This window comes from Triturus cristatus, chromosome 10, assembly GCF_964204655.1.
Source record: "Triturus cristatus chromosome 10, aTriCri1.1, whole genome shotgun sequence".
Lineage (NCBI taxonomy): Eukaryota > Metazoa > Chordata > Amphibia > Caudata > Salamandridae > Triturus > Triturus cristatus.
The window spans coordinates 911,685,350-911,712,885 of record NC_140593.1 but is presented as its reverse complement, the minus strand read 5'-3'; the positions used below and the strand labels follow the sequence as shown (position 1 = coordinate 911,712,885).

At 50.1% G+C, this 27,536-nt stretch overlaps 1 protein-coding gene across 3 annotated transcripts in view; it reads right to left on the bottom strand.

Annotated features, from left to right (window-relative positions):
• The window catches only part of SETD2 (SET domain containing 2, histone lysine methyltransferase), a 1,034,666-nt gene that overhangs the window by 323,915 nt on the left and 683,215 nt on the right, over nt 1-27,536 (bottom strand). For all 3 annotated transcript variants that reach the window (XM_085628742.1, XM_085628741.1, XM_085628740.1), the window contains one exon: nt 8,435-9,155. In XM_085628742.1, the coding sequence (XP_085484868.1) occupies nt 8,435-9,155 (721 nt within the window). The remainder of the gene's footprint in view (nt 1-8,434; nt 9,156-27,536) is intronic.

The window sequence follows — 27,536 nt, the reverse complement described above, 5'->3', positions numbered from 1 at the left end:
TCTGAGAGATTGTGCTGAGTGCTAAGCATTAAAACAGTTTTCAAACATGCTTTGCTGTTTTTCCGTTTTTAATGTATTGTTTATGATATACAAGTGAGTCCTTACAGCATTATTCAGCTCTGGTTATGAAAGGCTGCATTTGCTTTTTTATTTTATATATATATATATATGGAGATACATATATGTTTGTCACATATATGATTGTGTTTCCGGGGTCCCGCGCATGGGCGGAAATATTCTAGTGCTTATGACTATTGAGGAGGATCCCCTGGAAGAGAACTATGCACGAGCGACACTGATGGAGCGAAGATTAAGCTGCAGCCAGTCATTTCAATTATCTGATGCTTGATGCGAGATTAAACACCAGAAAGCATGTCTTATAAGTGTTTCATTGTGAAACAGTATTATTTACAATTTTCACTTTCTCAAGCGGCATGCAAAATAAAGAGAAAGAACATCACGCCCTTGCTTTTTTAAATGTCTTTATATATCAGGTTGCGTTTTATGCTCTTTCTGGGGGGGAAAAAGCCTTAGGAGCCAAAAAATGTTTCTTTTATGTTTTTAGGTCGTATTTATTTTTCACACATTATAAATAAGGAATCACCTGGAGAAAAGGGTCACTTAAAAAGCAGCTAGACTAATCAAGTTAGAGAGGAATGCACTGTCCGGTACATGTCACAAGGGCATTTTATTACTGGATCTCTCTGGAGCTTGAGGGGAGCCCTGCTCTCTGAAACAACATATTGGGTCGCATTGAGGCTGCTGCATGATTAAAGGGGTCAGATAGCTTTATCACATGACCACAGAACTGGAGCCCTCGGCATAAACATACCAGAAAGAAGAACAACCAGCCCGTGCAGCAGTAAACAGGAGCTGCATGCCAGAGGAAATAAGGCTGGGACAGCATGCTGAGAGGAGGAGCGTGTGAGACCTCCGGCAGCTGCTGTCCTCACACCGTAAAGCTTGGAGACCAGCATCCATATTGGCTCATTTCCTATTGTTTTACAATTTTATAAAAAACAACATTTAATAAAGAAACAAAAAAGTGTTAGGCGGAGAGAAGAGGAGGAGGGACGAGGGGGAGGGGGCACAGGCAACTCGACAGGTAACGCTCGGAGTAGATTATGGATACCCATAAAGGGAAAGAGAGTGGTAGTGGGGAACAAGTTTCTCTAGAATTTTTTCTTTGGGTGGGCCATAAAGAAGTATGGCTGGGCCATGAAGGTGAGTGGATACTGGACAAAAAATAAAGTACTTAATCGATCAGATATTTTATGTATTCACCGGGCCGGCTTTAGCGCTAGTGGCACCCGGTGCGGTAATCCTTTTTGGCGCCCCCATGCCCTATGACTGGCGAAAGTGCTACTCATCTCTTTAATCATAAGTTATTGCTAAGCACACCCCCCCACATCCCCAAAGGTCAGCGCCTCCTCTACCGGCCAGCGCCAAGTGCAGCTGCACCGGTCGCACTGCCCTAAAGCCAGCCCTGGGTATCTGCATCTGTCCGCATTTAACATTGTTAACACCATAATCAGGACCCAAAGAGCTGCTTTCGTTGATGTGCTTCCGGCTTTGGGGAAGTGGAGGGACACTGCTTTTCAGGTCTTTACGATGTAGAACTTTAAGATCGTAGCATGCTCCTGGTCATGTGCAGCAGCAGAAATGTTTCTGCTGCCACACAGAGGCACTTTACAGCTTTTCATGCTTTTAAAAACTTTGGCAGCTTTTTCCATTTCAAAGCATTGAAGATTAAAAATACGTTGTGATAAGCCCTGAATCATAATTCAGTTTTCAGGATATCCAGGTCACTTGTGCATCACAGCAGCTAATAAACTCTGCTGACTTCACACCTCTCCCCAGGCCTGAAAGTATCCTATGTCAAAGGTGTTAATCATTAAAATAAACGATAAAGGAGATCCCACGGAAACATTAAGGTGAAAAACGCTTGTTTTTCAGTTCTGAATGGTCCTGGATGGGCCAGGGTTTCCTTGGATGGGCCAGGCCCACCTGGCCCACCCTCTAGAACCGGGCCTGGTGGAGAAGCGAGAAACGGCGCAGGGTAATGCCAATAAAATATGAGTGCGGCGCATAAAAGATACATAAACCAAACAGGAAGGGTGCATGTAAAAGGGGCGATAGCCAAGAAAGCGAAACCACGCCCAAAGGTGGGACAAAGAGCAGCATATTACCAATCAAAAGAAAGCAATTTTGAAAGGCACACAAAAAAACAAATAGAAAGTGCTGGGTTTGGCCTTAGCCCACAGGGGGAGTACAGCAGGCCTCACAGAGCAGCGCTGGCGCCCTGCCTCCAGGCTCGACCTAATGAACAAGTTACTTACCTTCGGTAACGATGTATCTGTAAGAAACATTAGTTAGATTCCTCACCTTAGAATATCCCCAGGCGTCAGACTGGATCCGGAAGATTTTTCGTCAGCAATACCCCTTGCGCGTCGCTAGGCGTCGTCTGCGGCTCCGCGTCAGTCGTCGGCGTCGTGCGCCGGGATGACGTCGTCTGAGTACTTAGACGCCGCCCTCAAGCGCTGACGTCAGTTCTTGTACATAGCCTTCCGCGCCAGGAACGCAGAGCCATGCAAAGACCGACACTGGTGCCAAAAATAAAATCTAGGGGCCTGAAAAGGATAACCTTAACCCTAGATGTCAGTTCGCAGAACGGGGAGGATGGGTGGGTCGGTGAGGAATCTAACTAACTAATGTTTCTTACAGATACATCGTTACCGAAGGTAAGTAACTTGTTCATCTGAAAGAAACACGTTAGTTAGATTCCTCACCTTAGAATAGATACCCAAGCAATACCATCCCCGGTGGTGGGTCTGCGAACCAAGATCACACCAGAAAGTCCTGGAGGACAGAACGGCCAAAGAAGCCATCCCTCCGGACTTGGCTGTCAAGGCAATAATGCCTGGCAAACGTGTGTAGCGAAGCCCACGTCGCCGCCTGACAGATGTCCTGCAAAGGGACTCCCCGTCCCAAGGCAGTAGTAGCCGCTGTGGCCCGAGTAGAATGGGCGCGAAGCCCAACAGGAGGGTCCTTTTTTGCCAAAGAGTAACAAATTTTGATGCACAAAACGACCCACCGAGAGATGGTCCGTTTGTGCACAGCTTTCCCCTTCTTAGCACCCACGTATCCAACGAAAAGTTGGTCGTCCACCCGGAACTGCTTTGTGCGGTCCAAATAAAAGGAGAGCGCACGTTTTGGGTCCAGGCGGTGGAGCCTCTCTTCCTCTTTGGAAGGATGCGGAGGCGGAAAGAAGGTGGGCAAGGTGACAGACTGCCCAAGATGAAATGGAGTCACTACTTTCGGAAGAAAGGAGGGACGAGGCCGAAGGACAACCTTGTCCGGATGAACAGACAGAAAAGGAGGCTTTGAAGATAAAGCCTGGAGCTCACTCACCCGTCTAGCCGAGGTGATGGCTACCAGAAAAGTAGTCTTAAGAGTCAGAAGACGAAGAGGACAATTGTGAAGAGGCTCGAAGGGAGCGCACATCAGGAATGTCAAGACCAGATTCAAGTCCCACTGAGGCATTACAAAAGGGACAGGAGGGAACGTGTGAGTAATGCCTTTTAGAAAGCGTGTAACCACAGGGGACTTGAAAAGAGAAGGCTGATCAGGAAGCCGCAAGAAGGCAGAGATGGCAGCAAGATAACCTTTCAGGGTGCCCAGGGCAGAGCCCTGCCGGGCCAGAGAAAGAAGAAAGAGGAGAACCTCAGAAAGAGGGGCGGAAAGGGGATCCACAGCCTTTGCTGTGCACCATGCCACAAATTTGTTCCACCGGCAGGCGTATACCGTCTTTGTGGAGGGACGCCTGGCTGCCAGAATGATATCACAGACTTCAGGAGGCAAGTCAAATGGCATCAACTGCCGCCGCTCAATCTCCACGCATGGAGGTGGAGGCTGGACAGGTTCGGGTGGAGGACCGTCCCCTGCTGCTGCGACAGAAGATCCTCCCGAAGGGGCAGACGTATCGGGGGATCGGTCAACATACTGAGTAGCTCGGGATACCAGTATCTTCGTGCCCAATCCGGAGCCACCAAGATGACTTGGGCCCGGTCGCGCCTGATCTTCTTCAGCACACTGGGCAGAAGTGGTATAGGCGGAAAGGCGTACAACAGACCGCAACTCCACTCGTGACGAAAAGCGTCGCCGAGCGAGTGCCGCCTTGGAAATTCCAACGCGCAGAACTGCTGACATTGCGCGTTCTCTTCGGTGGCGAATAGATCTAACCAAGGCTCTCCCCACTGCTGAAAGAGACCTTGCGCCACTTCGGAGTTCAGACGCCATTCGTGATCCATCATGCACCGGCGGCTGAGTTCGTCTGCTCTGGCGTTCAGAGAGCCCGCCAGATGTTGAACCACTAGGGTGACGCCCTGGTGTTCCAGCCACATCCAGAGGCGCAGAGCCTCCTGACAAAGGGTCCACGACCCCACCCCGCCCTGTTTGTTGCAATACCACATGGCGGTGGTGTTGTCCGTGAACACCTGCACGACACTGCCCCTGACAGAGGGAAGGAAGGCTTTCAGTGCAAGTCGGATCGCTCTCAACTCCAACAGGTTGATGTGGAGACGAGACTCCGCCGGAGACCAGAGGCCTCTGATCTCCGCCTCTCCCATATGGCCACCCCATCCCAGGAGGGACGCATCCGTCACTACGACATGCTCCGGTTGGGGAAGGGAGAGGCTCCTGCCCATGACCCAATCGCGGTCCGTGAGCCACCACTGCAACTGCTGTGCAGTGCCCTCCGAGATCAAGACATGGTCGGACAGGTTGCCGTGATGCTGGGCCCACTGAAACTTCAGGTCCCACTGCAGAGCCCGCATGCGCCGCCTGGCGTGATGCACTAGTAGGATGCAGGAGGCCATCAGCCCCAGAAGCCGCAACACTAGCCTGACCGAAACCCAGGATAGAGGCCGAAAGATGGGAATCAGGGCCTGTATATCCCGGACCCGCTGTTCCGGTGGATAGACCCGGAACTGCGCCGAATCGAGAACCGCTCCGATGAAAAGGAGCTTCTGAGAGGGACTCAGGTGTGACTTCGGCACGTTGATGGAAAACCCCAGCAAATGCAGGAGATCCGCCGTAGTCTGGAGGTGGGAGACGACTGCCTGGGGCGAGCCCGCCTTCAACAACCAGTCGTCGAGATAGGGGAAGACTGGAACCCCTGATCTGCGCAGATGAGCTGCGACCACCGCCATCACTTTCGTGAACACCCGAGGGGCACTGGTGAGGCCGAAGGGGAGCACGGTAAACTGAAAGTGCTCTTGGCCCACCGTGAACCGCAGGTAACGCCGGTGGGCCGGCAGGACGGGGATGTGGAAATAAGCGTCCTGCAAGTCCAACGCTACCATCCAGTCTCCGGGGTCTAGGGCAGCTAGAACCTGAGCCAAAGTCAACATCTTGAACCGTTCCTTCCGGAGGAAGGCTTTGACGTTCCGAAGGTCCAAGATAGGGCGTAGGCCCCCCTTGCCCTTCTTGGGAACCAGAAAGTAGTGGGAGTAACAACCACGACCTACTTCTGGATTTGGAACGCGCTCGACGGCCCCCTTGGCCAAGAGGGCGGAAACCTCCTCGTGGAGAAGATGCAAATGATCCCCCGAGATACGGTGGTGCTGCGGTGGCATGGCTGGAGGGGTCGTCTCGAAGGGGAGGGAGTAGCCCCTTCGGACGATTTGCAGCACCCACCCGTCCGATGTGATGGACCGCCAGTGGAGCAGGTGATGGCGAACTCTGCCGCCCACTGGCGTGGAATGGGCCTGAAAGCTCGGACTAGGAAGGCTTTGAGGCGGATGCTGCCGGGGTGGATGTGGGCTGACCTCGTCGTCCTCCAGATCCGCCTCGGCGGAAACCACGTCCGCGACCGCACGCAGGTTGGTTCTGCGGCTGGTGGCTAGGCGCACGTGAGGAGGCACCCCTTCCTTGGCCACGAAAGGGGCGAAAAGTGGAAGATTGCGACCGCGGGGCCGAGAGGCCCAAGGACTTGGCCGTAGCCTGGGAGTCCTTAAAGCGGTTCAGCGCACTGTCCGACTTCTCGCCAAACAGGCGAGTGCCATCAAACGGCATGTCCATGAGAGTGCTCTGGACATCGCTGGAAAACGACGTGGACCGCAGCCAGGCGTGACGTCGAAGCGCCACAGTGGTGGAAATGGCCCTACCCAGCGAGTCCGTGGTGTCAAGCCCACAACGTATAGCATGTCGCGCTGCATCCCTCCCATCGGCCAGAGCCTGGGTAAGTCGTGTCTGGACCTCCTCCGGACACAGGGGCAGCGCGTCCTCCACCGCATTCCACAGAGAGTGGGAATAACGGTCCAAGAGACAAGCGGTGTTCAAAGACCGCAGGCCCAAACTAAGGGAAGAGAACAGTTTCTTGCCAAACTGCTCCAGTCTCTTGGAATCCCGGTCCGGCGGGGCGGTCGGGAAAGAGGATTGGGAGGTGGAGGCCTGGATAACCAGGCTCTCAGGGGTAGGGTGTTGGGACAGAAAACTGGGGTCGCCCGGAGCAGGGCGGTGGCGCCTGGCAACGTTCCTGTCCACAGGAGGAACTGTGGAGGGCTTGGACCAGGTGCCCTGTAGAACGTCAGTGAGGGCCTCATTGAATGGCAGCAGAGGCTCAGTGGAGCTTGCTGCAGACTGAAGCACCTCAGTGAGGACGTTCGTCCTCACAGCCACGGCAGGTAGCTTGAGCCCAAGGGCTGCGGCCGCCTTGCGCAGCACCACGGAGAAAGCAGCACCCTCCTCCGAAGCCACAGTCGGAGGAGAGATGAATCCAGTGTCTGGCGAGGTATCCAGACCACTGGCCTCCCCCAGTTCATCTGCCCAGTCCTGGGACAGTTGGGCCTGATGGGCCATAGGATCCTCGGATCCCTCCCAGTAGTCCCCATCATCCGACTCCTGGTGTAGAGGAGAAGTTAACGGAGCCGGGCGGTAGACAAAATGTGTCTCTAGCGGCGCCGATCTCGGCGTCCATCGACGCCGATCTCGGCGTCCATCGACGCCGGACCGGCGCCGGGCCCGGAGCGGGACTGAACTGGGGCACGACGTCGAGCGGGGTCGACGTCGGCGTCGGGGGTGGAACCGGAGTCGACGCCGGTGGAGGAGGCGTGACGAGGTCGACCGGCGTCGACGGGGACTCGAGAACGGGTCCCTCGGGCGCTTGCGGCGTCGAGGCCGGAGCCGTCAACGGCACCGGGGCCGGAGCCGCCGGCTGGCAAGACAGCCCAGTCGGGTCCGCGGGGCCCGAAGGCGCACCAGCGGGCGCCGACGGCGGAGCCAGGTTCCTCATGGCCGAGAGGAAGGCACTGACTTCCGCCGGCGTCGCGTTAGTCCCAGGGACCGGAGGGTATGGGGACGGACGCGGCGCCTGCGGCTCCGACGGAGCCGCGGGGGTGGAACCACCCTGACCCTCGACCGAGTCGCGCGACCGGCGAGGGGAGTCCGAAGAGCGATGTCGCCTCTTGGACTTCTTGGAATGCTTCGACTTACCCGAAGACTTTGATCCCGACGACCGATGGTGACGTCGGCTGCGGCTCCGCGACCGATCCTTGGACCTCCTCCTGGACCGGGATCGAGAGGCGCGCGGAGCCGAGTGGCGAATCTCGAGGAGCTTACGGGACCGCTCCCGTCTAGCCTTCGAGGTCAGGGCCTTACAGTCCGAGCACGACTCCGCGTCGTGGTCGAGGCCCAAACAGTACAGGCACCGGCGGTGATGGTCGGTAACCGACATCAATCGGCTACAGTCCGTACAGGCTTTAAACCCAGGCATCCTACCGGCACCGGTGTCGATAGACAGGATCAAAAAGGATCAAAAAGTTAGTCAAAAATTGACTAAAGGGGTAGCTCTCCCGGATCTGCGCTTACTGGCGCGGAAAAAAGAAGAACTGACGTCAGCGCGCGAGGGCGGCGTCGAAGTACTCCGACGACGTCATCCCGGCGCACGACGCCGACGACGGACGCGGAGCCGCAGACGACGCCTAGCGACGCGCAAGGGGTATTGCTGACGAAAAATCTTCCGGATCCAGTCTGACGCCTGGGGATATTCTAAGGTGAGGAATCTAACTAACGTGTTTCTTTCAGATAAACACAATAAAGATTAAAATAAAGGCAGCAATGTTGTATTGCTGACAATCGCACAATCTACTTTGCGATAAAGAGCAAGCTTTTTTTTTTTTAGTAAATGGAACAATTCTTATACGACATCTCTAACAACTCACTTAATCCATAGCAAGACTTTACATCCACTGGATTTAAACTGCTTTCTTAAATACCATGTTTGTCAATGGGGAAAGGACTTTAGCCCTTCTAATGGGGGGAAAGGCTATCCATTTATTCATTCATTAATGTAAGGATTGCAAATATGTAGCACAGCTTCACCAAAACACTTTGGGACATAAGTAAAAAGTACAACTAGTTTGTGAAGCCTTACCTGCACCATCGGTGGAGCTGCTTGTGCAAAAAGAGTTTGCATGCCATAAATAGCCTGACATGCCTGGCTCTGGTAATACAGGGCTGTCTGGGAGTCCACTGGAGAATACTGTTGCTGAGGCTGATCCTGGGGCACTTCCACTGTTTGTGGGCTGGGTTCCCACGAGCCATAGTTCTGTGTATGCACCGGACTTGCTACAGGTACAGGAAGGACAGGTATGCTAATGTCCTGTGGGATCTCTGGTTCGGTTTGTTCTATGTACTCTTCATCAGTGATGTCCATGTCTACTGCAGATTGTTCATGTGAGAGTACTCCCATTGAGATCGGTGAGTTCACAGTAGACTCCATAGAATGTGAACCCATCCCCTGGCAGTGCTCATAGCTTGCAGGAGACATCATGGGATCTCTTGGGGGAGTTGGTAACAGTACCTTGCCAACATTGGGGTTGGAGGGATCAACATAGGACTGTATTGGGTATCCAGGGGGGTAGCCAATAAAACTATGATGTGGATTGTTCAAACCAAGGGTTTCAAAGGAAATGGGTGAGCTTATTTCAGCATTCTGCATTTGCTGCTGCTGCTGCTGCTGCTGCTGCTGTTGTTGTTTCTGAGCCTCCTTCTGAGCGACTTCTTGCTCAAACAACTTTCTGCGTTCCTCAGTGGATAGTTTTTTGCGATCCTTGAGTCGCACTTTCTTCTTCGAAGAAGTAGGTGGTTCATATCTACAAAGAAAGCATAATTATTTTACCAGATGTTCATGAAGTAATGCTGCAATATGCACTCACTTACCAGACAGTTAGACAAAAGGATCAATTATAAATACATATGTAGACTACTAGCTATTTCAATGAAGATTCGCTCAAATCACTTTACTGTAGGCCGACTGCCAACTAGTGATTGCTTACCTTTATAAACAGCATAACATTTTGCATTTAAAAAATACAGTGAAGAAATGATAGTAATATTTAATCCTAGGTATATCAATGTGGTTGGCGTAATTGTGTGGTTAGGTGGCGTGGGAATGGTTGCAGTGGACTTGGTTTAATTTGCACAGATGAACCACAACATTGAACTGAATATTGGCGCTAGATGGACAGAGTAGTTGTACGTAAACATAAAAGATTTAGCCAAACACAAAGTTTGAAGCTCTTTCACACGCCTTATAGAAATAACAGCCACTAAAAAAATACCCTTTATAAATGTAGCAGTCTGATCTGTGGGTATGTTCAAATGAGGGAAACTCAAAGAGAGCTACCTGCTCAATACTGACCAGGAAAAAACCAAAGGAAATGATGGACGGAGTGTTGAACATTGCAAACACTCAGCCCCAGTCAAATAATCTGGGTTTAATCCATCACCGTTCTTTAGCCCACTCTGCCACCTCAGTTCAGACATGGCCATATGCAAATCAGTCTGACCCTGTGCTTCATGGGAACAGTCCAGCCCGAACTGCAAGCCATGTCTTCCCTGGACCGGAAACAAGCTTCCTAGGACCGGTTTCTGGCATTTCAGCCGTCTTCAGCCAGGCTTGCTTGAATCCAGTGGCAAAGTGAGCAAGGGACTCACGTCTGAGCATACCCTGCCAACTTATGGCGAACAAAGCAAAAACCAAAGGAAATGATGGACGGAGTGTTGAACATTGCAAACACTCACCCCCAGTCAAATGATCTGGGTTTAATCCATCACCGTTCTTTAGCCCACTCTGCCACCCCAGTTCAGACATGGCCATATGCAAATCAGTCTGACCCTGTGCCTCATGGGAACAGTCCAGCCCAAACTGCAAGCCATGTCTTCCCTGGACCGGAAACAAGCTTCCTAGGACCGGTTTGGCAGTTTGGGCTGGACTGTTCCCATGAGGCACAGGGTCAGACTGATTTGCATATGGCCATGTCTGAACTGAGGTGGCAGAGTGGGCTAAAGAACGATGATGGATCAAACCCAGATCTGTTGACTGGGTGTGAGTGTTTGATTGGTTCTGATGCTCCGTCCATCACCACCCCCTTTTGTACCAATACTGACAAGGAGGCATATAAACTTAGTATCACCTAAACCACATGCCTGAGATGCCCCATTGTTGTGGATGGTACCTGCTTGTCTAGTTGTTATGAGCTCAACAAAGAAGGGGCGGTCTGATGAAGGTGCAGAGTTGCACAGACTTAAATCTCTTGGCGCTCACTTTGGGCATAGTACCAAAAAATGGCAAGCTATTCTGTGGAGCTGGTGTCCTACGCAGGACAGGTCCAGGACAGAGACGGTGCAACGTGGAGCACCTCCTCCTTATGCATTAAGCAGTGGAGGTGGGCCCCACCCCAAGATGGCAACCAGAGGATTCTTTGCGGCCTTAGAATGCCATGAGGCCCGTGGGGGAGCAGACAGTCTTAGAGACTTGCAGGATTTCCCAGCACAGAAGCTGCACCAGCATTTGTCGCTCAGTAGTGTTGCCTCGAAAACAACTACTATGGGGCAAGAAAATGCCTCCTCAAGCCTAACGCTTAACACTGCCTCCTGCAAAAGACTCCCCGTTATCCTGTCCACCCTCCGAGCATATCCCTGTAGGAAATTAGGCACAAACTACATCCGCAGGTAAAAAAAACCTAGACATATCTCCGGATGTACTATGGGGTGAATATGCTGAAACTGAGACCTCTGTCACACAAGATCTTCACAATCCGCTAAGTAAAAGTACATCATAGACCAAATGAACTCTGGGAATGGTAGTTCTTGTACAGCTATTGAACTCAACTTTTGGGCACAGAACAAATTACAGCAACAAGACCAACAGCCTATTTATATACAAATACAATTAGAAAACGTGCTTGAAGGGCGCAAGAATCCACATTTATACAGTAAAATTATAACACCTGCAAGACAAAATCAAAATGGCTGGTATGAAACCAACAAGACAAAGACTGCTTCTGGGAACAAATGTTTACTAGACATTAAATCAAATGGGAAACCAACAACAAAGAATGGAGTATCAAAACTAGAGAGCACAACCAGACAGAGTAATGTTCTTCACTTTCCGACAAATCTGAGAAAAGCTCTTAGGAAGACTCGAACACTGACTCTCTCCCTGCTATGAGTTTTGATAATCCTGAGCAAACTGTCTGCAAGCAAAACAAGGCAAATTGATTTAAGTTACCCAGCAGCTATAAAACAGGACTATACAGCTAGCCTTTTAACCTCTTCACAAGGCGTATTACCCACTGCATATGCCCAGGAGAACAATGAATGAGCGCGGACACAGACACTGGAAACAAGGCGGACACAGACACTGGAAACAATCTATCAACTGATCATGACACAGGGAAGAGAAATTGGGACAGTAAAAGAGCTACCACCAGTAAAACTTCTAGGAGCATAAGCTATGCAAGATGGCCAACCTGTGACCAAATATTGGAGAACAGATAAAAGAGCTGGAAGAGTGAACTTCAGAACTAGAGGCAGGTATCACATGCACATATGACCAGACAGGAAACTCTGATCACAGATATTCAATGGAAACTTGATGATTTTGAAAATAAATAATGCCACAATAATCATAGCAGAAAATAATTCTTACATGAAACTGCAGTTTTCCAGTATTTGAATCTTTGATTCACATGCTTTAATCATTCCCCGTCGTCAAGATGGGAGTCCCACGGTACATTATAATAGCAATGCAGAGTTAAATATAGACCAGAAAATGCCCTAGGCCCTTTAGTTTTTATAGTAGTTCATAGTTATTCTTAAAAAAGAGACCAAACATAGGTTTGAACCAATGAGGTTGCCCCGCCCTCTGAAACACACTTGAGAGAAATCTTACGTCACTTGAAAATATGTCGCAGTACCACTTGACCCACTGCTGTTTGCCTGCAAAATGTGTTTGCATTCTTCCAAGCAGCTGCACAGCAGATGTCCTGGATTGGCACACCAGCAAACAGCTGGGGTGAATGTAAGACATTCTTCTGCATTCTGTCCATCAATTGTTGTTTTTGCATTTGTCACCCCGAGTGGGACAGGTATGCCCAGACGTGGGTCCCGTGCTCTACATGCCACTTGGGTCAAGATATCCTGGATGATGAGGGGTGAAACCCCGAAACCAGTTCTAGGATGCTTGTTTCCAGTCCAGGGAGGACCTGTCCTGGCAGTTTGGGTTGGACTATTCCCATAGGGCACAGGGTCAGGACTGATTTACATATGGATGGGTTCAAAGTGGCTCTGTATATACTGTTCCCAAATAGGTACAGTGTGCACAGAATCCAGGGTCCCCAGAGGTTTGGCAGAGGCTAAAGTTAGATATAACCTTACTCTCTAAAGTGGTACCTTGGTCGAGCAGTAAGGCAGTATCAGAGGACAGTGTAAAGCATTTGTTGTACACACTCAGTCAGCAAATGGTCTCACACACTCAATAACTGAACTCTAGGCCAATGGTTTGTATATAAAAATATATAGTTGTTTTAATTTAGAATCAACAATAGGTATCAAATATACTTTCTCAGAATGAGAGGCTTTAGATAAATACTTTCAATAGGCAATAGACTTTTGAATGCAATAGATACAGTCGTTGCAATAGGCAACACAATTTCAAACACAATATAACATTGAGCTCAATGGGAATTTCTAGTTAAATGCAATTGATTACTTTTTGGATTACTTTTCTTACCACAGGACTGGATCCTAGATTCAGTCTTGGGACATCTCCTGTAAACAGTTGAGTAAAAACGTTTTGGTTATCGGTATGATTTTTAAGGAATATTATTGTATTTCGAAAGTTGACACTTGCAAACTTTTTCACATAGAATCACCAATGTTATCCTATGGGAGGAAATTCACTTAACAGGTAAGTAGGGTTAGCGTTACTTTTTCTTACTCAGTGCTGGATCCTGGATTCAGCACTGGTGCATCTCCTGTAAACAGTTGAAAGAAATCGTTTTTGTTACACAGGCGATTTTTAAGGAAGATTTGTTTTTTTTCAAAAATCGACACTTAGAAGAATTTCTGGTAAAAACCAGGCAATGTTATCCAATGGAGGAAAATCAAGTAATTGGTAAGTATGGTTGTAATTACTTTTCAGGGTCAGTGCTGGGCACCAAGATCCAGCACTGGGATCTCTCCTGATAACAGGTGAGTAATTTCGTTTTCGTTAATCGGCTGATTTTAGGTGAATATTTTAAAGTTTCAAAACTCGACAGAAGAATTTTCAAGTGAAATCAGTCAAAGTTACCCTATGGAGGAAAAGTGAGTTATCAGCTTTTGGGTAAGTACTCGACTGGCAGAGTTAAGGTTCTGGGCATAGACTCAAGGGTCTCCCAGGGTCAGGTAGGTACAGTTGTTACACCCTCAGCGGCGCTGGGGCAGCCGTGTGCAGAGCGAGTTAGGCCCAATGTTAGACGTAGGTACCTTGCTCACTTTGCCACTGGATTCAAGATAGCCTCCATGTCTGAACTGGGGTGGTGGAGTGAGCTAAAGAATGATGATGAATTAAACCCAGATCAGTTGACTGGGGGTGAGTGTTTGATTTGCTCAAATGCTCCGTCCATCATCCCCTTTGGTATCGCAATGTTAGCCTATGGCGGGCAGGGGGCCTTTGGTTGGTGGCTGCTAGTAGGCAGGCTATGCGGCTGTGGGAGCTGGGCTCCTGGTCACTTGCTCAGGGCAAGTGGGAAAGAAAAATAGGACAGAGGTTGCACTCCCAGGGGCACTCAGGCGGCTGGGTGCAGGGTGCTTTTAAGCCGTCGGGTGCTCAATGGATTTCATTGGAGAAGCTCAGTGACTAACAAAGGCTGCAAGCTCGGGGACGAAGATTCTTCAGGTGCAACCACCACTTCGAGAGGTAAGTTGGGAAGCTGTAGGTTAGGTAGGCACCCAGGAGCTGGGCACATGGGGCCGCAGGGCATCGGGTGAAGGGGTGTCTTTTCGCGTCGGGACATCTTACCCTCAGCTGGTGTCGGTTGGAAGGGTCCCTGGTTCTGAGGCTACAGGCATCGTCAGGAGCGTCGAGGTGGGTCCTTAGTTGCTGGATTCTGGTTCACAGTCGCCGGGGGGACGTCCTCGTGGTCTTTGTCCACTCCGGCACAGGCCAGGCTTGGCGGATGCAGAGTGGGCAGGAGTCACGGTTCCTGGTTGGCACCAGGGGCTTGTTACTTGCTTTGAGCAGAACCACTGCTCGTGGGAGTCCCAGCCTTTTTAGAGTCACAAGGCAGTCAGGTCCTCCGGGGTTTTTGAGGTTGCAGGCCACTGGAGATGCCGGGTTTTAGCAGGAGCAGGTTCGAGTCGACAGGCCTGAAGGGCTGGGGCCAAATCAGTTGGTGTCTTCTCCTCTTGTTAGCAGCTGCACGGCAGGTCTTTTTTCTTCTTGCTTCTTTCGGATTCGGAATCTGAGGAAGGAAGGTTCAGGGTTCCCCTAAATTCTAAATTTAGGGGCGTTACAGGTAGGTAAAGGGCAGGGACCAACGGGTCCCCTCCCTGGGGTGGGTACACCCCCTATCCTGCCACTCTCCAGTGGGAGGGGAGCAGGAGCCTAGTCCTGATTGGGCAGGGCTCCCCATCCTCAAGATGGCGAGAGCCCGGAGTTGTGCTTCACCTCGCCTCCCCCACCTGAGGGGTGGGGTAGGCAGAGACTGGCACACCCCCTTTCCTCACTTGGGCTTTCCCGCCAGAGTAGGGGTCAGAACCGGTGGGGCCAGTTGCTGAGTACAGCAAGTGGCCTGGAGAAGCTCACAAAGGTGGCATGCCTTTGAAGCTTCCCCTGCCCATCCTGGGGGAGGAGACCTGGCACCTTGCCCAGGATGTGCATTGTTGCAGGCCCAGGAGAGCGGATGGCTCTCTACCCAGGGGTCCAGCATCATGTCTGCTGTGTGGCAGCCTAGGCAGCCTCTCAGACAGGACGTGGATTGTAAGTTAGGTTCAGGGGGCAACTCTAAGTTGCCCTATGTCGTGCATCTTACATTAAATCTCACACTGGCATCAGTATGGGTTTAATGTGCTGACAAGTTTGATATCAAACTCCTCAGTCTTCAGTGCAGCCATCATGGTGTTGTGGAGTTCGTGATGACGACCTCCCAGCACCATATACTCTCAATGGCAGCACTGCACTTATAGTGCCCAGGAATGGTCCTGGGTACGGTAGGGGTACAGGGCTCATGCCCTTGTACCCACACCACTGGCATAGTGCACTCAGCTAGAGGGGTGACTGAGGTATGCCAGGGCAGTGTGTTTGTGATGGGCATGGCACACAGGGAGGTGTGCCATGTCGAGACTCTGTTTTGTTCTGCACCGAGACTCTCAGCCTGCAAAGGCAGTGTGTGTGTGTCAGGGTACATGGCCTCTAAGGGTGGCACAATAAGTGCTGCAGGCCTTAGGGGCCTTCTCTGCTCACAAGGCCCTGGGTACCTAGGGTACCATTTACCAGGGGCTGACATGTGGCCAGAGATGCCAATTGGGTTTAGGCATCATACATTTTTCGGGAAGGAACACAGGCCTTGGGTACCTGATTGGCAGGAGCCCAGTGCACACTCCGTCAAAGTACATCAGCAATTCAGCAAAAAGTGGGGGCATACCATGCAAGAAAGATGGCACTTTCTCACACATGGTGAGCAAAAAAACGATGGATTTAGGCCCAGATCTCAGTAGTGGGGTGAATGTATGACAATGCTTTGCATTCTGTCCATCAATTGTTGTTTTTGCATTTGTCACCCCGAGTGGGACATGTATGCCCAGGCGTGGGTCCTGTGCTCTCCATGCCACTGGAGTCAAGCTATCCTGGCTGATGAGGGGTGAAACCCCGAAACCGGTCCTGGGATGCTTGTTTTTAGTCCAGGTAGGACCTGGCCTGGCAGTTTGAGCTGGACTGTTCCCATATGGCACAGGGTCAGGACTGATTTGCAAATGACTGGGTTCAAACTGGAACAGCATGGTGAGCAAAAAATGAATATGCTACTTACCAGTATGCATCTGTTCTTGGCATGTAGGGCTGCTGACATTCATATCTGTGCATAGATCGCCGCCTAGTGTTGGGTCCGGATGTTTGCACGTTGTTGTCCTGGAAGAGTCTTCGAAGTATCCTTGGATAGGTGACTCCTCCCCTGGACTACAGTGCGCATGGGCATCCTCTCCATCCTCAGATTGTTTTTCGCCATTGTGGCAGTGATGGAGTAGATACAGAAAGTGATGACCATGCTTACAGTAATTCTGAGAGCTGCAGCTGCTACAGGCGCCGAGGAGGAGGGAGGGCGATATGAATGTCAGCAGCCCTACATGCCAAGAACAGATGCATACTGGTAAGTAGCATATTCAGTTCGAGGCATGTGGGCTGCTGAATTCATATCTGTGCATAGAATACATAGCAGTGCCCTCTATTAGCGGCGGCTACCAGTGCCAGCTGCAGCGGTCTGAAAAAGTGTTTTGAGAACAGCCTGTCCTACAGCTGCCTGCTGTTTTGATTGCACATCTACACAATAGTGTTTGGTAAATGTGTGTGTAGTGGACCAGGTGGCTGCTCTACATATATCATGCAGGGGAATATTTCCTAGAAAAGCCATGGAGGCCCCTAACTTACGTGTTGAGTGGGCTCGTGGGGGAATAGTTAATGTGCGTTTTGCCTTTTGATAACAAATTTGGATACACTTAACTATCCATCTGGCTATCCCTGCTTTGGAGATGGCGTTACCTTTGTGGTGTGGGGCAAAGGCAACAAACAGTTGTTTTGTCTTCCTAAAGGGTTTAGTCCTGTCGATGTAATACATGAGGGCCCTTTTGACATCTAGTGTGTGGAGTGCCCTCTCCGCGACAGTTTGTGGGTTTTGGAAGAAAACGGGCAGTTCAATAGTTTGATTCAGGTGGAACTGCGATATTACCTTGGGCATGAATTTGGGGTTGGTACGTAGTACGACCCTGTTGGCATGAACCTGTATAAATGGCTCTTGTACTGTTAGTGCCTGGAGTTCACTAACTCTTCTTAAAGACGTGATTGCTACCAGGAAAGCTACTTTCCAGGTGAGGAATTGAATCTCGCATGAGTGGAGAGGTTCAAAGGGTGGACCCATCAGGCGTGTGAGGACCAGGTTGAGGTTCCACATTGGAGCCGGAGGGTGGCTTGGTGGAATGACTCGTTTGAGTCCTTCCAAGAATGCTTTGATGGCAGGCACTCTGAATAGAGAGAGGTGCTGCCTGGTTTGTAGATAGGCGGATATTGCGGTCAAATGGACACGTATTGAGGTGTACGCCAGATTGCATCGGTATAGGTGTAGGAGGTAACAAATGATGTTTTGGATGGATGCGTCAAGCGGGTTAATGTCATTATTACCGCAATAAATGACGAACCTTTTCCATTTGGCTGCATAGCAAGCTCTTGTAGTGGGTCTTCTGGCCTCCTTGATGATGTCCATACAGTCAGGTGGCAGGTTGAGGTAGCCAAACTCTAGGACTTCAGGAGCAGATTGCCAGGTTCAGCTGTTGCGGATCTGGGTGCTGAATCTCTCCATGGTTCTGCGTCAAATGCGCGGGTTTGATCCGCAGCCTTTGATGCGGCACCACGGAAAGTTCGAGGAAGGTGGTGTACCATGGCTGGCGTGCCCACGTAGGAGCAACTAGGATGAGTGTCAGGGAGTGTTGTCTGAGTTTGCGAGCCACCAGCGGTATCAACGGCGCTGGGGGAAAAGCGTACGCAACTCTGCCGGACCAGTTCATCCATATCGCATTGCCCTGCGACTGCGGATGTGGGAACCTGGCGGCAAAGCTTTGGCATTTAGCGTTTTCGCTTGTGGCGAAGAGGTCTATCTCTGGATGACCCCACTGCTGGAAGTACGGTTGGAGTACTGATGGGTGTAACTCCCACTCGTGCATCTGGTGGCTGTGTCTGCTGAGCAGATCCGCCATCTGGTTGTCCTTGCCGGGGAGGTGTTCTGCCATGAGGAACATGTTCCTCTGAATGGCCCACTTCCACATGCTCTGAGCCAGATGAGACAACTGTGGAGAGTGTGTTCCTCCCTGCTTCTGTATGTAGTACATTGCGGTCATGTTGTCCGTCCGGATCAACACGACCTTGTTGCACAGATGTACTTTGAAGGCCTTCATGGCCAGAAAGATTGCCATCAGTTCCAGAAGGTTGATGTGCATCTTCTTCTGTTGTGTGGTCCATAGTCCCTGCACTGTGTAGTGGAGTACATGAGCTCCCCATCCTTGGAGAGACGCGTCCGTTGTCAGTACTATTTGTGGAACAGGCTCTTGGAACGGTCGGCCCTTGCAAAGGTTTTGTGGATTCCACCAATGCAGAGAGTTGTATGCCCGACCGCTCACCAACACTAGGTCTTTCAACTGTCTTTGAGCCTGATTCCACTGACGTGCTAAGCACTCCTGAAGCGGGCGCATATGTAATCTCGCGTGCGGGACTATGAATATGCAGGAGGCCATCATGCCTATCAACTGCATAAACACTCGCGCAGGAAGGGAGTGTTGGGGTTTGAACTTTGAAATCAGCAGTTGCATGCTGTTGATCCTCACTAAATTTGGCTGAGCTGTGGCTGCCAGAGTGTCTATAGTCGCACCTAGGTACTGTTGTACGTGTGCGGGCTGGAGATGGGATTTTGGGTAATTTAGTGAGAATCCCAGACTGTGAAGGAGGTGAATGGTGCGGGACATGTGGTTGGCACATTGCTGGGCTGACTTCGCTTGAACGAGCAAGTCATCCAGGTAGGGGTAGACGTGTATGTGCTGCCTCCGTAGGTGTGCCGCCGCAGTAGCTAGGCACTTTGTGAAAACCCTGGGTGCTGTTGTCACGCCGAAGGGCAGGACTTTGAATTGATAGTGCTGTCCCTGAACAGTGAACCTGAGGTATTTTTTGTGTGAGGGGTGAATGGGTATGTGGAAATACGCATCCTTGAGGTCCAGTGTGGCCAGGAAGTCTCCCTGCTTGAGAAGCGGAAGGACTTGCTGGAGAGTGAGCATGTGAAAATGCTCGGAAAGAATGTACTGGTTCAGGGGTCTCAGGTCTAATATAGGTCTGAGTGACCCGTCCTTTTTTGGTATTAAAAAGTAGAGGGAGTACACTCCCGCACCCTGCTCGTGGACGGGTACGACCTCTATAGCGCCTTTTAGAAGCATACTTTGCACCTCCTGCTGTAAGAGCGTTAAGTGCTCTGAGGACATAGGACGGTTTCTTGGTGGTATTGTGGGTGGAGTGGAGGTTAGCTCTAGACAGTAACCGTATTTGACAATATCTTTGACCCACCTGTCCGTGGTGATGGAGTTCCACGTGGACAGGAACCTTTGTAGCCTTCCCCCGACAGGTGTTATGTGGTCGGGAGGAAGGGAGAGGGCGTCACTGCTTGTTCTTGGGGGAGGATCTGGTGTTGCCGTAGCCGCGTCCTCTGCCCTTTTTACTGGAGCCACGATATCCACCCCGGGTGTTTTTATCGTAGGTGGTTTGGGTATTGCCCTTGCTGTATGTCTGCTGTGACCCCTGTCCTCTACCTGCTCCTCTATTTCCGGGGCGACGAAAGGACTGAGTCTGGAGAGCGCCCATGGACTTTGCAGTGTCCGTGTCCTTTTTTATTTTCTCAAGGGCGGTGTCGACCTCCGGCCCAAATAAATAGTTGGGGTTGACAGGTTGGTTTAGTATATTATTTTGCACCTCCGGTTTGAATCCGGAGATTCGCAACCAGGCATGTCGTCGCAGCATGACGCTTGTGTTTATGGCCCTGGCAGCCGTGTCTGCAGCATCTAGTGCACACTTGATGGAAGCATTTGTGAGTAGCTGTCCCTCTCTGATAAGAATTTCTGCACCTTCTTTGTACGGGTCAGGGAGATGTTGGAGTATTTGCTCCAATGTGTCATAGTGCGCTCTATCGTAGCGAGCGAGGAGTGCTTGAGTGTTGGCTATGCGCCATATATTGGCAGCCTGGGCGGCAACTCGCTTGCCAGAGGTCTCTAACACCTTGGACTCTTTGTCCGGGGGAGGAGGGTCACCTGTCGTTTGCGAGTGTGCCCTCTTGCGAGCATTCGCAACGACAATGGAGTCGAGACGTAATTGGCCTCTGATGTAAGTAGGGTCCCCAGGTGCTGATCTGTACTTTTTTTCGATCCTGGGGTTTATCACCCTTGCCCTGGTGGGTTCCTTGAAGATGTCCTTGGCTGGTTTGAGGACCCCCTTCAACATGGGCAGAGTCTTTACATGCCTTTCTGAGGAGGCGAAAGTGTCCATAAGGAAGTCGTCCTCCACGGTGTCAGAGTGAAGGTGCACTCCATGATTATTCGCAGCACGTTCAATAAGAGCGTTGAACGCTGCAGTGTCCTCTGTGGGAGATGTTTTCGCTCCATAGAGTTGTGGGTCCTGTGCATCTAGAGGTGCACTGGGGTCTGCAGGGTCGCCCCAAGTTTGATCAGGGTCCTGTTGGTCATCAGGGTCCATGTCTCCGTGGTAAGGGACTTGGTCATCCATATAGTCTGCCAACGCATCCGTGTCGGAGTGTGCGGGAGAGAATGATAGTGGATCCTGGTAGGTCGAGTCGAAAGATTCGTGAAGCACAGGTTCTGAGTCCACAGGCATCTTTCTTTTTAGTGGGATCCTGAAAGTGTCCAAAGGTGGCTCCGAAGTTATCCTCCGTTCATGGATAATCATCCTGCCGGTGTTGGCGTCGATGTACTGTGGCGGAGACGTCTCGGCAGGTGTAACCGTGGTGTGGGTGACCCGTGTCCTGAGTTGGAACATTTTCGGGACCGTGGATGGCGGCAGGCCAAAAGTTATGTTGGCTGGCGCCGAAGAGGCTGCTTGAGCTTTTAGTGTGCCGGGGCCCGATGTGTCCTGGAGGACCATTTGGGTTTTGCTGCTTTGCGCTGCAACGGTGCGCACTTGAAGAGCTTTCGAGGCCTTAGCGCCGACCAGGTTTGTAGAGGCGGCCGTGGATTTTTTTGGCGCCGGTGGGTCATCGAGTCGAGGGTCGGTAATGGCCGTCGACGTTTTCGATGCATGAGGCTTCGGTGTTGCCGTGGAGGCGACGTGAGACGCAGCCGGCAGTATGGCCTTTGGTTTCGGAGTCGATGGCGTCGGCGCCGCGAGCCGAGCAGGTGTGATGGCACCGAGGGCCTTTTTCCGTATGCCGACTCCGGCGTCGGCCGCTTCAAGTTCGGCACCGAAGTCTCGCTTGGTGCGCTCGGTGCCGACGCGTGTCGCTGGCGTCGAAGGTGTGGAAGGCCTCGACCCGACTAGCGCCACTTTCGGTTTCGGTTTCATTTGTACCGGTGCAGCTTTCGGTTTCGGTTTTGTAGAAGGGAAACCAGCCGGTTTAGGTAGCAATGGCTGCCGCTGAACGTCCGAGGCCGGGACCGAGGGCGGGGCAGAAGAACTGCGGGATAGGTCTCGGGTAAGGCCCGAAGGCGATCCCTCGACCGGAGCCAAAGACTGTGGCACTGGGCTCTCGTCAGTCTGAATGGGTAGGCCTTGCTCGTCATTGGAGCTGCTCTCTTCGGCCCCTAAGGCCTCATCGCCGTCTCCTACCTCGGTGTTGTCTTCATCTCTTCGAAAGAGTGATTCGTCGACGTCGTCCGAACCGGAGTCATGTTCAGAAACGGGACTGGATGGTAGGATTTCCAATTCTTCGACATCTTCGGCGTTGAAGATGTCTGCCGGGGCCGGTGCCGCGTGCTGCGCTTCGAGCCTCGCCGCACGTCGATTCCGTAGAGTCTTCTTGGAACGGAACCGGGCACAGGCCATGCATGTCGATTCGTCGTGTTCCGGCGACAAACATTTGTTGCACACGGGATGGACGTCGATATGGGGATATTTCGCATTGCATACCGGGCACCTTTTGAATGGTGTCCTCGACTCCATCGTCGGTGTCGTCGATGGTCAGGTAAAATGCGAAAAGTTGGTTCTAAAGTTAGTAAGCTAACAGGTAGAGTCGAAACCGATCGAGTGAACAGTACCGACGCGAACTAAAGGCCTTTTGGCCTCGACAAAGTTTTTTCCTAACTGGAGTTAAGATAGCACATCCGAACCCAATGGCGGAAAAAAACAATCTGAGGATGGAGAGGATGCCCATGCGCACTGTAGTCCAGGGGAGGAGTCACCTATCCAAGGATACTTCGAAGACTCTTCCAGGACAACAACGTGCAAACATCCGGACCCAACACTAGGCGGCGATCTATGCACAGATATGAATTCAGCAGCCCACATGCCTCGAACACAATGATTTAGGCCCAGATCTCTGTACTGGGGTGAATATATGAAATTGTTCTGCATTCTGTCCATCAAGAATTGTTGTGTTTACACCAGCAAACTGCGCCATTGAGGCTGAAACAGTTCTGGTAGAGTGAGCGTGTACAGTTGTCTGCAATGGCTTGCCTGCTGCTTGATGGCAATAGCGAATGGCTCTGGAAATCCAACGAGCAATACTCAGTATTGGAAAGAGGACAACCCTATCGAGGATAACTGTAGACCCCCAAAGAGTTTATTATACTTGCGAAAAACCTCGACTCCTACTCCCTCCATCAGTCATCTGCAGTACAATTTCTTCACACACCTTAGACACACCTTGTTTCTCAGGTGCCTTGCTACCAGAGCTATTTCTACAGCATGCCAAAAAATGTCCTTTCTTCCCAGACTTATTACATACAGCTTTCATTGCTGGGCATTCCTTGCTGTTCACCAAGTAGCCAACCCTCCCACATTTGTAGCATTGCCCCTTGAAGTCGCAGACCCTCCTCCTGTTCTTGGAACTCATTTTTCTCATCCCAAACTATTTGTACATTTGCCTTAGTATTAGTGGCTTGCTTAATTTCTTTCAGACATCTCATCATGTGCTCTACTTGTTTTGCCTCAATCAATACATCTCCTAAGGGAAGTCGCAGACCCTCCTCCTGTTCTTGGAACTCATTTTTCTCATCCCAAACTATTTGTACATTTGCCTTATTATTAGTGGCTTGCTTAATTTCTTTCAGACATCTCATCATGTGCTCTACTTGTTTTGCCTCAATCAATACATCTCCTAAGGGAAGATCATCGTTTAGCCAAAGTTCCCCCCCCCCCCCCCCCCCCCCCCCAATATCCTTTCAATTTTACAATTCAACAAAAATTAGACCCGGATGGGTGTGTCACTTGTTGCTTCAAACTTACATGAGACTGCCAATTTAAGCATCTCAGACACAAATTCCTCTACTGTTTATCCTGCCTTTTGCGAGTGCTTCCCAAAATGATGACACTCCATTATTGTACTGATCCTTGGAAGGAAATGATTATCTAATTTCTTTATGCTTATTTTGTATTCTTTTAACCCCCTGGATTCATCAGCACTCAGATCAGATAGATGCTCTAGGATTTCTTGCCCCTCTGCTCTCTCTGCCTCCAGGTGGTGCTGGCTCTGCTTAGACAGGATAGGACTCTGAAGCTCAGAATCAATGAGGCGAGTACACCTTGCAGGCCTACGACATAACGCGGCAAACACCAGGCAGTAGGTGGTGTACCACAGAAAGCACTTCCCAAGACTCCACACAGATGCTCCTCCCTCTGGGCTCCCACAGAACCCCACGGAAACAAAGGTGCTGCTTGTACCCGGAAAGGCAGACTTGAGGAAGGTGAGCGGTCCTACTGGAGCTAGACCCTAATTCGGGTTCTGGGGCGTCGAATTCTCCTCATTGTGCTGCAAGTGAGGCAAGTCAACTGTAGTGAACTCTCGTACTGAATGCACACTCCTCCAGCACACAACAGTTCATAGCAGCTTGTGCGCTGTGTCAATCACGCTCACATCAGTTCGTAGTCACTTGTGTGAGGAATTTTCATGGTCCGTGGGCACTTCTCACAACAGTTGATTCTTGCATGTACGTGGCATCACACACGCTCCCATCAGTTCGTAGCCGATTAGGATTGGCGGTATAAAAGGAGCGGATTCCTCATGTACAGTGTCCACCCTTGTCAGAAGGCTGTGCACACACAGATAGTCATCCCTCTAATTGTTTACGCGCTCAATGGAGATTGAAATAACCACATCGCTCTGGCACACAGTTTCTTTCCTAAGTCAATAACTCAAGCGGTGAACAGGGGTCACGTCGCGAAGACCGATAAGTTACCAAAGCAACTGCCATAAGTAGCCAATTACTCGCTGCTCAGGCTCAGAGCCATTGAACATCGGCAAAAGCACTCACTGTGTACCAGAGTCAGTTTGACACAATGATCCTAGACTCATTCGTGTGACCAGGGAAACCCCCTGAAAACCCTTCAATTCCTGAGATTGGCCACACTCTGTTTTCCGGCTGCATCGAGTGGGTGTGGAGGTGTAGCTGGACATTTCCCGTCCTTGTTGCCAGTGTCCAATGCAAGATAAAAAGATTACGCAATAAGCAGACGAATGAATGAAAAGAAGCATCAGGTTTATTCCATACACCTTAGCCACAGCATACCAAATCCCAGTTTAGGAGCGGTCAGGCTCCTCATTCTACATTCTAGAACTTTGTGACCTCTAAGTTCCACTGTTCTAGTATCTTCTACAATGTTCTGGTATCAGTTTAAGTGACAACAGCGATAGACAAATACAACAGTATTCTTTCAACACCACCAGTGAAGAGACCATGTCTAACGTGTTCTTTTCTTGACCAGTCCAACTGGAAGTGCTCTGACTAAGGACATTTATTTTATTACGGTGCTCATTTCTGGGGGACTTACTGTGTCTTTTACTAGACTTTTGAGCCGTCGAGAGCTGACTGTTTGAGGGTAGTTAAGGAAACAGACAATGACATTTCAGGAATCTGCGCTTCTTCTGGTGTACTCTGGGTACCTTTGGGTGCTATATTGGTGCAGTGTCTTCGTCTGTGGCTTGAAATGGTGACAGACCCTGAGCTGCAGGCTCAATAGCATCTATAGAGAGAGAAAGGGTCCTAATAATCTTATAAGATCTAGAGTTCGACAATGGGGTCCCACACAGGAGGAGTGAATGGCAAACCCCTGATTGACCTCGGGAATCTCAACACTAAATTTTGAGAGCTAGTAGTGTTCTGACATCAGAAAGAATGTTCATAATAATCAAACCAAGAGCAAAGGTGACACCAAGTATGGTGTGGGGTCTTTTGAGGGCAAAATAAGAGGATTCATGTTACTTCTCACTTATGGAACAAGCAAGATTCAGATTTTCCCACCTCATCCAGCTTAGCCCCAAGGCAAACTCTAACCCATCAGCATTATTCATGATAATTTCACACAGATATTAAATGTCTTAATGGATTAAACAGGAAGAATGATAAAAAAAACATCTTCCTCAAACCGGACTACTTCTCTCCAAGATAAAGAAAACGGAGATTGTGACTGTGGGCAGACTACAGACACCTCATAGAAACAGACAGAAAAAAAATGACTGCTAGCACTACATGACAGATATTGGAATAGGTGTCACGCTCTAAAACACAGTGTACAATTTTTAAATCCCACAATAAAACTGGCTTTCCTGTAAAAAAAAAAAAAAAAAAAAAAAAAGAAAAAAGAAAAAAAAAGCTTCGGAGTAAGTTGATTTGTGATAGGGATCCTACCACTCACTGCAAGCAGAAAGAATTAAATGGATATGATTGTACTGATCAGCTTCTGGCATCCTTAAAACGCTGGTTTTCTTTTTCACTCTAGTGACAGTTAAGTAAGAAAACGAATATGCTACTTACCAGTATGCATCTGTTCTTGGCATGTAGGGCTGCTGACATTCATATCTGTGCATAGATCGCCGCCTAGTGTTGGGTCCGGATGATTGCACATTGTTGTCCTGGAAGAGTCTTCGAAGTATCACGAGATAGGTGGCTCCTCCCCTGGACTACAGTGCGCATGGGCATCCTCTCCATCCTCAGATTGTTTTTCGCCATTGTGGCAGTGATGGAGTAGATACAGTAAGTGATTACCATGTTATACAGTAAGTCTGAGTGCTGCAGCCGCTACAGGCGCCGGGGAGGAGGGTGGGCGATATGAATGTCAGCAGCCCTACATGCCAAGAACAGATGCATACTGGTAAGTAGCATATTCGGTTCGAGGCATGTGGGCTGCTGAATTCATATCTGTGCATAGATTATATAGCAGTCCCTCCATTAGCGGCGGCTGCCCGTGCCAGCTGCAGCAGTCTGAAAAAGCGTTTTGAGAACAGCCTGTCCTACAGCTGCCTGCTGTTTTGAATGTACATCTACGCAGTAATGCTTGGTAAATGTATGTATAGTGGACAATGTATCTGCTCTACATATTTCCTCTAAAGGAATGTTACCCAGGAAAGCCATGGACGCACCTAACTTCCGTGTAGAGTGGGCCCTTGGGGGAATCGTTAATGTGCGTTTAGCTTTTTGATAGCAAATTTGAATACATTTAACGATCCATCTGGCTATCCCTGCTTTGGAAATGGCGTTGCCTTTGTGATGTGGAGAAAAAGCAACGAAGAGTTGTTGTGTTTTCCTAAAATCCTTTGTTCTGTCTATATAGTGCATGAGGGCCCTCTTTAGATCTACTGTATGACGCATCCTCTCTGCGACATTTTCTGGATTAGGAAAGAAAACCGTCAGTTCAATAGTCTGATTCATGTGGAACTGCGATATGACTTTAGGCATGAACGTGGGGTTGGTATGTAGTACAACCCTATTTGCGTGAACCTGTATGAATGGCTCTTGAATGGTTAGTGCCTGGAGTTCACTAACTCTTCTCAACAAATTGATCGCCACTAAGAAAGCTACTTTCCAGGTGAGGAATTGAATCTCACATGAATGTAGAGGTTCAAAAGGTGGACCCATTAATCTGGTGAGGACCACATTTAGGTTCCACACTGGAGCCGGTGGATGCCTTGGAGGAATCACTCTTTTGAGTCCCTCTAAGAAGGCTTTGATGGCGGGCACCCTGAATAAAGAGAGGTGCTGCCTGTTTTGAAGATAGGCGGCTAACGCGGTGAGGTGTATACAGATGGAGCTATACGCCAGATTGCATCTGTATAAGTGTAACAGGTAACAGATGATGTTCTGAATGGATGCATCCAGCGGATTAATGTCATTGTGAGTACAGTAAATGACAAACCTTTTCCATTTAGCCGCATAGCAAGCCCTGGTTGTGGTTCTCCTGGCCTCCTTGATGATATCCATACATTCAGGAGGCAGGTTGAGGTAGCCAAACTCTAAGACTTCAG